Here is a 13601-nt window from a genome sequence, read left to right as displayed (position 1 = left end):
ACAGCGGAGGGCATTTGAAAATTAAATTTCTAATAATGACCCTGACTGCCTCTCACTAATTGGAGTCAAAGTCAGAGCGAATGGTAATCAGGACACCAACCTGTCTATTCACAGTCCTTTTTGCCGTGAGATCTCAGCTAGCAAACACATTTTTCAGGGCATGGAGTGTGTCTGTGTGGAAAGTCAAAACACTGAGCACGAGACACATGAACGAGACAAAACATAATCAAAACACACATCGGGCAAGTGGGGAACAGGTGTGTTGGGGAAAGCCATTATGTGGGTTTTGATGAAAAAGCATCAAGCACAAGAGACCAAATAAAAAAAATAATAAAAACAAAGAAAATTCCACAGAGACAGAAGCCGTTGTGTGCGATGATGAAGAAGGAAAAGGTAATCTATTACTATACAAACCTGTGTGAAAACATATTCATCCTGCACAACCAGCGAGTTGGTGTCTACATGTCCAGGGAAGAGGTACAGTCGGCTGCCTTCTGTGCAGCGTTGGGCTCTGCACTTCACGTACTGGGCGCCTGGAGGGAGGCGAAAGGAAATCAATCAGAAGTAAATTACAACCATTTACACCTTTAAACTGCACTTTGTATTCACTGGAGCTGCTGTACAGTATGCATATGCACCCTGGGTTCACCGTTCTGAAACAACTTTAAGCTAACTGTATCAATAATGAAAATATTCAACAACTACAGTGGACAGTCGTCCCTTTTTGCAATTCGAATTTGCTGAGATTCAAGACTAATGCAGTACTTGCGGTGTAATACTCTACAAAAAAAGTTAAGGATTTCCGTCTGTGTGAGACAAAAAGAGTTTGTATGCTAATTCAGAGGCAGATTTTCTCACCGCAGGAGGAATATGAGTATCTGTTCCAATGCAGGAAACCCCTATAATTGGTTTGACAGAATATACCATGCTGTTTAGAAGGGGGGGAGTTGAGGTTTGTCTATGAGACACAGGGGATAGATTACAGAGAAGAAACATCCATCAACCCACTAAAACTCTCCGTTTTTGTCAGGAGACACCTATTCTGCTATACTAGACTTCAGGGACCAATCTGAACAGCAGAACGGGTCTCATCTTCCCCGTGACCTCGCTCTAAATGAGAGGCATGGGGGTCCTGTGGGTCTTGCTACTGCGGCGGACTGGAGTGCAGCACTCACGGCCTTTCGCGATGCGCGTCTCGATGTGGACCACATCTGATTCTCTGTCCAGCCCCATTACCGCCCTTGAAAGAGCGTGAGGGGGGGGGGAGAAGATAGAGGAGGAGCAGGAAGAGGTGGAGATGGGGAAGAAAAAGGAAAATGAGAATGAGATAGAAAAAAAAAGAAGAGGAGGAGGCCAGGTTGAGTATCACAGCTGTAGATGGACTCACATTCCTATTCTGTGAAAGATGTTTTTATCTCCTGTAAATCAGTCAGTGGAGAATCTGCGCCACCAGCGGCAATTAATCTCAATTCACCAAAGCATCAACACAGGAAACAAACATCAGCTACTCCCAGAAATATCCACCATGGCAAATGTGTGTTGTTATGAAATTGTAGGTGGCTGCGACATCATTTTGAAAAATAACTATCTGACATAATGTGCACAAAGGAATGGTTTTCAAGAGCACAAATAATGCATTTTTTTCGGGTGCCGCTTTACCCGCTGCGCCGTTCTTATTTATCTAACGTCTCGCTGTTCATGCATGTGGAGAGGATGTCCTCCAACCAATGTCCTTTCTTTCACGGCTAAAAAACACTCTCGGGTTTGACACGTACCATGACAAACAGGGATAAACGGGCTCACATCAATATTCAATGCCTTGTGCCCGAGCAGTCGAGATTACTAAATGACAGCGACAACAAAAACAGCATGTCATGTTTGTGCTATGGAAAAATAAGCACAATATTCCTCCAGGTCTACGTGACATGGATGTAATCAGTTTTGTGCTTGACTGCCATGAGGGGGGATATCTTTTTTTGACAAGAGGTCACTGGATCCTCCTGGAAGCACAGGGTCATGAGCATTATAATTATGCAAATTACAATCAATCAGTGTGCAAAAATAGGATCCACGTAATCATACCAGTAGAACCGGCCTGGCATCACGTTGTCATGGACAAGCTGCCACTTCCTTCCAAAGTCCATCGAACTGTACAGCTGCAAGATAAAATTAGACCGATGTTCGTCAAACGTAGCAAGACATTGCTAATAAGCAGCCATTATGACATCCACAGTAGAATCACAGTGAAAATAAAAAATAAAAACAGGCTTCAGCATCATATCGTCATTGCGGATTCACTCAGAAGCTACCTTGCTGTCATGACTGTAAGCCAGCATCCAGTTCTCCTGTGCAGGATGGAAGAGCAGGCTCAGGATATTGAAGTTAATGGGATGCTTCTCAAAGCTTGCCCCTTCATCTGAACTGATGAGAACAGCGCTCTCTACCTCTGGGTCGCTAAGCATCATTATCTAAAGTACAGAGGGCCAGACGAGGGATACGGCATTAGAAGAGGGAGAGAAGGAGAGGGAGACAGAGATACAGTCATTTGGCAGCAATTTATGAAAAAAAAAAGTGTAATTTGATGTCAGGACCGAGCTTGTGAGAGCTCAGACAGAGATAAAAGCAACAGGGAAGTGCTGACCTTCTGTTTGTTGGTCGGGCAGACGTACAGGTAACTTAAAACCGTCCTTGAGCCCACTTTGTCGTTGAGTTTGGTGTAGGTGCTTCCATAATCAGAGGATCTGGACACGAACAAAACAAAAACATGTCGTATGTTGGATAAAAAAAAGCTCCATTAGAGCCTGAGACAGATTTTAAAGCACCATACCAGTGGGTTTGGCATGTTTTAGCCCATTAACTGCAAATCAGTTATCCTTCGCGTGACTGCATCCTCCAAAGCATACCATACGTTTTAGATTGATTTTCTACCTCTCAGGCAGCCTTTTGCTTTATGGAAAGAAAATCAACTTGCAGGGGGAGCGACTAGCTTCATGCTAATGTGTTATGTTTTGTTTTTGTTGCTCTTATAAAGCACTTTGATGGAATCCTGCAAGAAATGTGCCTTCCCAAAGAAGTTTGCTGTCATTACTCCACTAGCCGTCTACTGTAGTTGCTCAAATTATTAAAAAGGACCAAATGGGGGAAAAAATAACATGTAAAAACGCACTCACTAATGGAAGAGTCTGCTCTTTATTCAGCCAACATGTTTCTACACGGGGTGGCGGCTGAATAAAAAGCAGAGCTCTCAAGTAGTCAGTTGGTGTTGCAGAGATTTACAGAAATGTGCTGTGCAAACAGACTGATTAAATTAATAACTGTTAAAGGGACCCTGTGGAGTTTTTGAAAAGAGTGGGAAATGTTTAGATGAATTTGTACTCATTTTGTTTGCATCTTGTGTTCCTGTGTTGCCAAATGTTTTCAATAGAAGGAAGCAAAAGTCTGCTCAGAAAGTTGCTGGATGTCGCAACATGACATATCAATTTATTTGCATATCTGTCACATCATTACCAGCCTAGCTGCCAAACAAAATGTTGGTATAGTATGTTTCTATGAGCCACAGTTATGTTACATATGTGTGTTTGATATGGCTCATTTCAACATTTCTAAAGTAACATAGTTCTGATTACATGTATATGAGATGACTGTCATCAGAGAGGTGGGGGGGATGATGGATGGAACAACCCGGTCTCACTCTGAAGTTGCCGAAATCTGGAGCTTGGGCAATGACTTGCGGCGTCAGACACCAACGAAATAGCCATCCTTTAATGTTGGCATGATACGTGGCCGGTCGCTGTTATAGTTTAATGGCACCGGCGGCATCAGGGGGAAACGGGAACGGCAGGACAAGAACGATAGTTAAGGTGGCGAAAATTCAAGAGGTGCGGGCGGGAGGGGTGGTGGATGGGTCAAACAAACACCGACTTTCACCCGAGAGAGTGGTGTTTGCCTCCTCTAACAACGGATGGTTTTAGCAAGACATCAGCAGCATTTCAAGCGGTGACTGTGACACCAAAAGTATATTCAAAGTCAAAACATGATCTGCTCCTAACCATAACCTTTTTGTTTTTGTGCCTAAACATAACTACGCATTAACCACACCATTGTTGAAATATGCTAACATAACATCATGTTTCCATAAACTCTGTTGTCTGAAAATCAATCTTGGAACCCATTAGCTATCATGTGCCGACAAATTATCTTTATATTAGCTCTTTTTAAAATGTGTCTGAATTCATACGCAGATATTTGTTAACAGAGATTAGCAGAAATGACCGACGCACAGAAAAGGAAGTCTTGGCCCAACTATCTGCTGGCTACACCTGATAAGCCCGAATTAACAGCCCTCACCACCAGAGGCTTTGTTGTCAGACGATAGCCAATGGGTTCCAAATTGTCGGCTACATAATGATGTACAAATGTTACAAAAACAATGCCAACATTTATTCTGATGATAGTGTTGTCATTACGCAACTATTTACAAATATAAAAGACTCAAAAAATTTAAAGTAAAAAAAAAAAAATTGTAAATTATTAGATTTCTTTTCATAAGGATACATCCATTCATTTGCCTTCCATTTATTCCATTTAATTTCATGCTGCTATCATCTCATTAATATGCATCTAAACCTGCCTCTAACTTCATGAGCCTGATATGCTGGATGTTTTCTAAATATAATGAACAGAGAAGATCCAGGCACTGCGATAAACTCACTCTTGTAAACTCTGTGTATTTTGACACAAAATGAATCTAAAGAGTAAATAATTTACAGCAAAAACAAAGGAGAGAGAGTTCCTTGGACAAACAATGGAGATCATAGATTTATTGTTTTATGTACAGTCACATTTATGCTACTGTTGGGCTAAGGATTGGCCAACTGCACATTGACTGTGTGACGCCCCTCTCACTGTCTTGGACAATGTTCCAGCCAGCCTCATCAGGCAGTTGGCTGACATGGGAGGGTCGTTACCTTGATTAAGCTCACCTGGGCTTCCAGGCAATAAAAGCTGCCTCATGTGTTCACTTGGCCTCTCCCTTCCTTTCAGCTGACATCCACCAGGCATTATTGCTTTTGGTTTGCACCTTCAACACCTCCACAACACACCTGGCGCTCACCCATGCATGGCAGTTAATTTTAGTTTAATAAATACTGCTTGTTTTAAGTAAATCTTTTGTGTGGACTCCGTTCTCCTCACATTCACCGAGCCAGTTTGTGACAACTGAGAAATATTGGTGACCCTTTTGAAATTTAAAGTCAAGAGGGCTGCTAGATTTGTCCCAGAGTGCTTTTTTGAAAGTCACCAAATCTAACAAGACAGTCGTCAAGACAGTAATGCAAATGTACTGTGCTGTGATGATGTCAACTGGTGAGGGTGAAGCTGCAGTCAAAGAAAATAAATACACTGAACGATTGGCCATATCTATCTTACTATATAATGACGAAAACTCTGTGTGTGTGTCTGCGTGTCTGTTCCACGTTTTTCTCCTCACTGACTTGGTCAATCCATGTGAAATTTGGCACAGTGGTAGAGGGTCATGGGAGGATGCGAAGCAATATTACATCAATTGGCCAAAGTGGGGCGCTATAGCAACTGATTGAAATTGCAAACTTTGAATGGGCATATCTCATGCCCCGTATGTCGTAGAGACATGAAACTTTGCACAGAGATGCCTCTCCTCATGAGGAACAAATTTGCCTCAAGAACCCATAACTTCCGGTGCTATAGAGTTTGACCGATCTGCATGAAACTGGGTGAACATAATCTAGGGGCCAATATCTAAAGTTGCCTCTTGGCAAAAGTTGGAAAACTTACTAAAACTGAGCTTCTATAAGGCANCTGTACATAATCACGGAAACTGTCAGTGTGTCATTCTGTCAGTCAGTCCGTCATTCTACCAGTGCACCCCACTTTTAAGTCAATAAAACATACAAACACTATCTGCCTTTCAATGTGCTACCTCAACTACTAATGTACTAGCCCACTAACTATCCCACTATTGGCAATGGTACTACTGTACTTTCAATAAAGCAATTGGACTCACAAAAACTGTCTGAATACATTGCTCTTCTTAATGGGTTCAGTTGACTATTTAATCTGCAATTTCCTATGACCTGTATCCCAAACACACACCATGTGAAACTGTACGTGGGCAACTGAGCACTCAATGGGTATGGACTAGTTATTTAAAGTGATCAACAACTAGCAGCAGTATGAAAGCAATGTAGCAATGCACCAGCTAACAGGAAGTAGGAAACTGCTAACTAATGTTACATAGATTATGGATTAAATAATGCCAGTTTCAAATAATCCTGTAAAATCTGACAAGGTACCTTTAGCATAGTGTTTTTTGGGATTAAAAAAACAAAACAAAACGTATTGATGTTTTATTGCATGGGGATAATCTGAAAACTTCTCCTCCTTCTCCTGTATTAAAAGGAAGAGAGTGATGCACTCACATTTTAGTGGATATCAACAAGAAAATATGGATATCAGGAGAAGCATGAAGCAAGTTTGGTAGCTTTCTACATTAAAAGATGTTGACATATTCATTAGACATCTCTTACTTGCAACTACAATACCATTCAGCAAAACGTAGCTTTGACAAACACATTATGCAGACTAAATATTCACTTCACACGTGTCAAGCAAGTCCTTGCAGGCTGGATTTCATGCTACACTGACATGTAATGAAACCAGCGGCTGCCTGCAAGATAGGAAATCGATTTATGAAACTCAAGTATGCCTTGGAAAATGGTCAACAGTAATGTAAGCGTATACAGTAAATGCAATTTGCAGTGAAAGGACTGAAACCTCCAACACAAGCAGAGTCCTTGAATATAACAAAATCCTGAGTGATGAACACATTGTTATCTTACAGCAGATGAGCCATTACTCTCCTTTCATGTTGGTAGATGTTTGTACATTGAAGACAGTGAGGAAAGAATTTGAAGACATCTTTTCGAGAGCAGTGGGGGAATCCTTTCATGCTGTTTTTTTTAAAAATCTCAAATTAGTGGCCTTTTGTTCTCTCTGTTTGCAACTGACTGAGAGATTTAGTTTCAGCCCCTTGTGTTCAGATTTCTCTTCAGCTTAAATGTGGCATTTCAGTCACTATAGCGCAACAAATTAGCGCCACAAAGACGACAAATACAGGTTTACGTTGTTGTAAAAATGCAGATCAAAGGAAAGGAAATAAATGAGAATAAATGACACAGTTCTTGGTCCTTATTAATTAAATGTGTTTAAATTTAATAAGTCATTAAAGTCTGTCACAACATGGAAGAACTGCCTTCTCCTAACAAGTCCATGCATCCCATGACTAGGGCATGTGTTTGTCATCCCAATCTCCATATTTCTCCTCGCCACAAACAGCCGATCCACGCTCTCAGTTCTACCTGAGTGCCTCCAAATGTAATTTCACTGCATAATTGGATAGATACCCAGTGTCTGCTATCATTGTCTGTGCATTAATCTGAATCGTCCCATTTGGTGCTGACATTGTTTACAAAGACTTACCCCTCAACACATTTGTATTTGCGCTTAAGTACTCCTTTCAGTTGTCTTTGATTGAGGCTGGAAGAAAGCCTCTTAAATGATGTTATTACCTCGTGAAGTTTCTTTTGCAGAAAGGTTAGCCGACTAAAAACACAAAGGGGCTCGATGCGTGTTTAGATAGCTTCTGCAAGTCACCCACTGATGTGCACACTGCATTCTGCCACCAACAGTGGCCCGCAGCTGTAGTCATAAATCATTTAGTGTGTGTTATCACAGAAATCATTTACTCCCGTTTCTTTTCATAACATTCAAATCTCTGCTTTTCTAATACCCATACTAAGAGCCTTCGTGCACCCCCTGAGGTACACTCTAATTTACTCGTGGTGCTATTGTTAAGCAGACACCTTGATGATGGAAGACCTCCTGTACACAATATGGGATTTCAAAACGTGTCAAGTCGGGTGTAAATCTTAGCTGCGCCTCTGGTGAAACAGATACTAATTTGAAACTCTATGCTTGGCGGACTGATGGTCTCTTTTTCACGTGTATTTCAGAATGAAATGAGTTCTCTGCAGGCTACGGGGGAGGTGAGAAAAAAGCCATATCAGAGGCTGGATTGGCCTCTGTGGTATAATCCTTAATGAATTCCATTCTTATTTATGATCTGACAGGGCACTGTAACTCACCTCTCAATACATACTGAATGGAATTACTACGGCTATACAGTACAAATTGCATGTCAATCGCTTCTGAAACAAAAGGTTACGGATGACAATCAATCAAAAAACTCCATCAGGAAGTTTCTAGGTCAAAGGATCGAGACACAAACTAAAGATCTTGCAGATAAGTTTTCACGTTTATCTTCAATAGTCTTTCAGAAAGTTTCTCAGGATAGACAGAAAACAGGTTGGGCCTTATCTAAAAGTTTGGTTTTCAGTCATGTATAGGACTGAAGTAGGGCTTGGTGATATGGCCTATAAATAATATTGTGATATTTTTAGGCTATATTGCAAAACACAATATATATCTGATATTTTAAAATCTCTTCAAAACAACTGTAGACCACTAACATACTAAATAAACTACAGTTGTGATGAAGTTAATTAGAGTATAGTTATAATAAAGTTCTACTGTTTAAATTAAATAAAGCGCTGTTACAACAAAGTCAAAGTACTGTATTTTTATGATAAAGTTAAATAAACCATCATTACAATATAGTTAAATAAAGGACTGTTACAATAAATTGTAATAAATCTAAATAAAGTAGTGGCACAACAAAGTAAAAGTACTGTTATAGTGCAGTATAATAAAATACTTTTATGACAAAGTTAAATTAATTATTACAACATAGTTTAATAAAATGCTGTTACAATAAAGCTATAGTACTGTTAAAGTTAAATAAACTACCTTCACAATTAAGTTAGTTAGACAGAGTACTGTTACAACAAAGTAAAAGTACTGTTATTGTAAAGGTAAATAAAGTACTATTATAATTCAGTTAAATAAACTACACTCAAAATAAAGTTAAAGTACTGTTATAATAAAGTCAGATAAATTACTGTTATAATAAAGTTTAATAAAGTACTAGTACAATAAAGTTAAATAAAATTAAATAAATTACAGCCACAATAAAGTTAAATACAGTGCTGTCTTAATGAAGTTAAATAAAGTACTGGCACAATGAAGTTAAATAAAGTACTGGCACAATGAAGTTAAATAAAGTAATGTTACAATAAATTTAAATAAAGTAATGTTACAATAAAGTTAAATAAAGTAATGTTACAATAAATTTAAATAAAGTAATTTTACAATAAAGTTAAATAAAGTAATGTTACAATAAATTTAAATAAAGTAATGTTACAATAAAGTTAAATAAAGTAATGTTACAATAAAGTTAAAGTAATGTTACAATAAAGTTAAAGTAATGTTACAATAAAGTTAAATAAGGCACTGTTATAATAAAGTTAAATAAAGTAATGTTACAATAAAATTAAATTAAGAACTATTACAATAAAATGAATTAAAGCGGAACCACTGGTGCTTTTATTCTGAAGCACCCGGCTCGTCTCAGGTTGGAAGTGTTGGTGTTTTCTCTGTGAACTTTAAGCTCCGAGTCAACAGTTAGATGTTAGCAATAAACAGAAAGTTAAACTGTAACTGTAACGCCATTATATGTGACGATTAATTTGTTGTGAGCACGTAACAAACTAGCAGCTCTCCAGTACGTACATTAAAAATATCTGCATGACGTATTAAATGGTCACAATATGGAGCCCCGCAGATACAAAAAATATGCCTCATTTTGCACACTATCGCCCAACAGAGTGGTCTGGATGGGCGGGGCCACACGTGTGATGTTATCTTGTTTGTGACTCTTTTTGTGTGTGTGTGTCTGTGAGAGGGGAAGCTCGAGAGAACTGAAATATAAAAGCAAGTCTCATGTTGGTGGCTTAAAAAAAATAATGTCGCAATTTATATTCAATACTCGCGATAAAGTCATTTTAGACACCCCACATGGGGCAAGCCACGATACATCGAGTATAATCGATATCGCTGAACTGAAGACTGAAGGAAGCAAAGAGGAGGATGCTTCATTCTGATCTGCTTCAGATAGCTTTATTAAAACATACTTCATATTGGCTTCCAGTGTAACTTCATTGTTCATATCCTGGTGACTGAGAACACTATAAATCACACTTACACTACACTGCACCCTCTATGAATATATTATCCTTATTGTTTTGGGGCCTGTGCTTTTGCATTTTTATAAAATCCTTGCAATGATGCCATAACCTTCCTATTTAGATGGAAAAGGAAAAATAGCAATCATTAAAAACAAACTTACCTCCAGAGTGAGCTCTCAGTAACAGCCCCCAGGTTGAAGTCATACAGCTTAGTCAAGATCAGGATCACCTGCAACATAACAGCAACAGACATGCTTAATTATACGCCAGCGTTTGCACTAAAAGGCTTTTGCATAAGTACCCCTGTACATACATTACCTGTCTAAAGCTAATGATGTGGAATGAATACAACATGTCTGCTACATCCCTTTACTAATAAATATCAGCGTCATACAGTATGTTATCCCAATGACAAGTGATCCTCATGTTGTCAGGAGATGTCAGTCTGCTGGTGGCAGGTTCTGAAGAAAATCCATGTGGGCTGTCAAGAATTGTGTCTGTATCTCATGTGGAATGATACCTACATAACAGCAAAATCTCAACATAATTGTTCACTGAACAATGAAAAGAAATGCAGTCAGTGGCTGCACCGCACAGCCCCCTCTCCTTCTCTTCTTTTTTCTTCCTTTCCTGTCTTGCTTTTATCGTCAAAATAGTCAAGTATCTGCAAAAGCACCAACAAAATGTTGATTTCAAATGTTATTGGAAGATGTTATGTCACTTATTTTACTCGCTGGAAGACGTCCAGCTCCAGTTTTGGCTAAATGCTTTTGCGTGTTCTCTGAGGATGGTTGGACAATGTGTTTCTGGGGAAACAAAAATGTGGCCCATAAAAGCCTGCCAAGGCACAGAGGGCAGAGTGAAATGGTGTGCAAACGAATTATTGTCACTCCAATGGCATTATAAATGACTTCCCATGGGGATGCTCATAACTCAGGATAGAAAGGGGGGGTTGGGGTATGGAGAATTTAGGGCAGGGCAGGGAGGGAGGGAGACGGATGGCAGATAATAACAATCAAGGAGCAGGAACATGGCATAATATGACGAATTTTTTAAAAAGCTTGAAAGATGGGTCAAAAGCTCAATTACAGTGAGTTTAAACACATTAACCTTATGGGACCCACGGAACAAGTCATTAAACCGAGAAAAGCCACACAAGACTCGGAGGAACAAAGACATGCCTCTAAGTCTGCTTTGAAAATGTTAAAAACCCAATTGACCCACAATTTAGCCATCAAACGGCCACTGTGCATGGCTGGGACTATCTGCATTACAGGTTAATTAACCAATCACACAGAGAGATAAGCATTTGCATAACTAAATGCACCATGTCTGCAAGGTCCAACGCTGGAGTCTGAATCAATTTGGAGTACAGACTTAGTTAAGTGGCTGTGATGTTAGGCCTAATTGCCTGCTTTGAAAAATAGATACGAAAGAAAAACTCTGCCAAACTGTTGATCGTTTGTCTCCTCAGTTCTCTCTTGCTAACAACAATGACTCTGTGTCATGGGACATTACAAATACTATGAGGTAAATTGAATCTGGAATTGATTTTATCAGTGTCAAACTAGAGGCAGTTCATTCACCAACCAGAGGGATTCAAATACCCAGCACTGCAAATTAACCGAGTGAACAACGAATAAATGTTCACAGCTTTATGGGTTTCAATCACTTGCACCATCTTGCACAAGGATCCAATTAAATCAAATGCTCACGAATTTCGTCAAGGACGTAAAGCAGCGTCTAAAAATAGCCCCCAATGGCAAAAACTTGATAACAAAAAGCCTCTCAGCACCCAAGCTGCAATTGTCATTAGGAGCTGCATCTTAAATGTTGTCAACGTGTTTGTGCGGTGGGCTCATTAACAAAAGCTGACCCATTGAATCGGGTCAGCGGAGATCTACCTCAGGGACCAACAGACTAGTGAGGCAGATGACTGTCTGGATGATTTGTCCCTAAGTGGATACATCAAGAGTACATCACTGGAGACTGTGTGTTCCCACGTCTTCAACATTATTGATAGCCGTGCATCTGTGGCTCAAGTCAACAGGGAGCAACTACTATACATGCAAATGGTGAGGGGGGAGCACATGACCTGCACATAAGATGCGTCACTTAAACTGCGAGAACCCGACAAATGAAGTAGCGTTAACTGCAAATAGGAAGTGTTTATGGAGCAGTCCTGCATTTATGTAAATACTGGAAACAAACAAACACAAAATGGCTTCCAGAATTATTTTGAGCCTTCTAGGTAAATACAATTTTCCATGCGTATCATCGCTCACTTGCATACATGAAATTAAGTATGGACCCTGGAAGGCCAAAAGCAGTGCATTTATTCATGTTTATGTTTTATTGATGTGAGCAAAGAGAGCTTTGCCCCAGGAAAGTCAACCAATCATTTTTCAGATTGGCTCTCACCCTCCGAGGAGTTGGGTTTAGTCATCCTTTTATCCTAACGTTCTATTCTTGTCGCTTTCTTTCCCTTCTTTGCTTCCTTTTTTTTTTACTTTCCGTCATGCTTTTTTCTGTCACTTTCAGTCTCTGACTCTCTTCCATTTAAAAACAGGCTCTCCAGGTACTTTTTTTGGGTTTTACGTCCAGCATATTTCACACAAAAAGAACATTAAAGGCACAGTAAGGCGCTGTTTGGCCATGTGAAGGTATCAACTCTTTCAGATGACTGAACTGGCAGCCTCCATGGCAACAAAGGTGTAACAGCCATGATGTCATGTAATGTATCAGCTTGATGCAAATGCCTCATCCACACACAGACCCGCACTTGCACAGACATGCAGCGTATACACATCCTGACACATTCCCACAGATTGTTGGACCAAATCAAATTTTTAGAAATTCCATGTCCATCTGTTTTGTTTTTTAGCTCAAATTTTTAAAGTGCTTCAGTGGGACGTGAGAGGCATCTCAACGCCACGTTGGTGGGCAGACGAGACTCCACACAGCTCGCAATTTAGGTATGAATCATCGCTGTGTACTGTACTGCAATATGGCTATTAATAAAATGAAATAGACTGTTGCAGCACATCATCGCAGTTTTATTGTGCTGCAAATGAAACCTGTTGCCCCCAGTAAGGCATCATTAAGACAGCACCCCTGAAAAACTATTTCTTTAATTGGGTAGTCGAGGGAAAAAAGGGGCCCTTACTCTAAAAAGAAAAATATCACACCTCCAGATTTGTGTTTCTTTCCTTCTCAGGAGTAACACTTCACGGGAAATAGGAACAAGCTTTAGAAATGTGAGAAATAAAGCCACTTTCATGTAGATCTGGCGCTGTTTTTGAACCTAGCCAGAGGGGCCAACTGAAGGATCTAAATTAATTTCCAAGGGACCCCCAAAGTTGATAGCAGTGAGTGATGTAAGGCTCTAAGTAATAACACGGCTAACGGCTCATGCACAGAGAA

General features: G+C 39.8%; 1 protein-coding gene across 1 annotated transcript in view; it reads right to left on the bottom strand.

The window, feature by feature from the left end:
• sorcs3b (sortilin related VPS10 domain containing receptor 3b) overlaps positions 1–13601 on the bottom strand; it is a 59046-nt gene that overhangs the window by 27295 nt on the left and 18150 nt on the right. The window contains exons 2-7 of the mRNA XM_050071149.1: positions 10340–10407; positions 2642–2741; positions 2310–2468; positions 2083–2156; positions 1176–1240; positions 415–533 (exon numbers count right to left, since the gene is read on the bottom strand). Coding sequence (XP_049927106.1) covers positions 415–533; positions 1176–1240; positions 2083–2156; positions 2310–2468; positions 2642–2741; positions 10340–10407 — 585 coding nt within the window. The remainder of the gene's footprint in view (positions 1–414; positions 534–1175; positions 1241–2082; positions 2157–2309; positions 2469–2641; positions 2742–10339; positions 10408–13601) is intronic.

This window comes from Epinephelus moara, chromosome 19, assembly GCF_006386435.1.
Source record: "Epinephelus moara isolate mb chromosome 19, YSFRI_EMoa_1.0, whole genome shotgun sequence".
NCBI lineage: Eukaryota > Metazoa > Chordata > Actinopteri > Perciformes > Serranidae > Epinephelus > Epinephelus moara.
The sequence above is the reverse complement of the archived record's forward strand: the minus strand, read 5'-3'. Positions and strand labels throughout refer to the sequence as shown.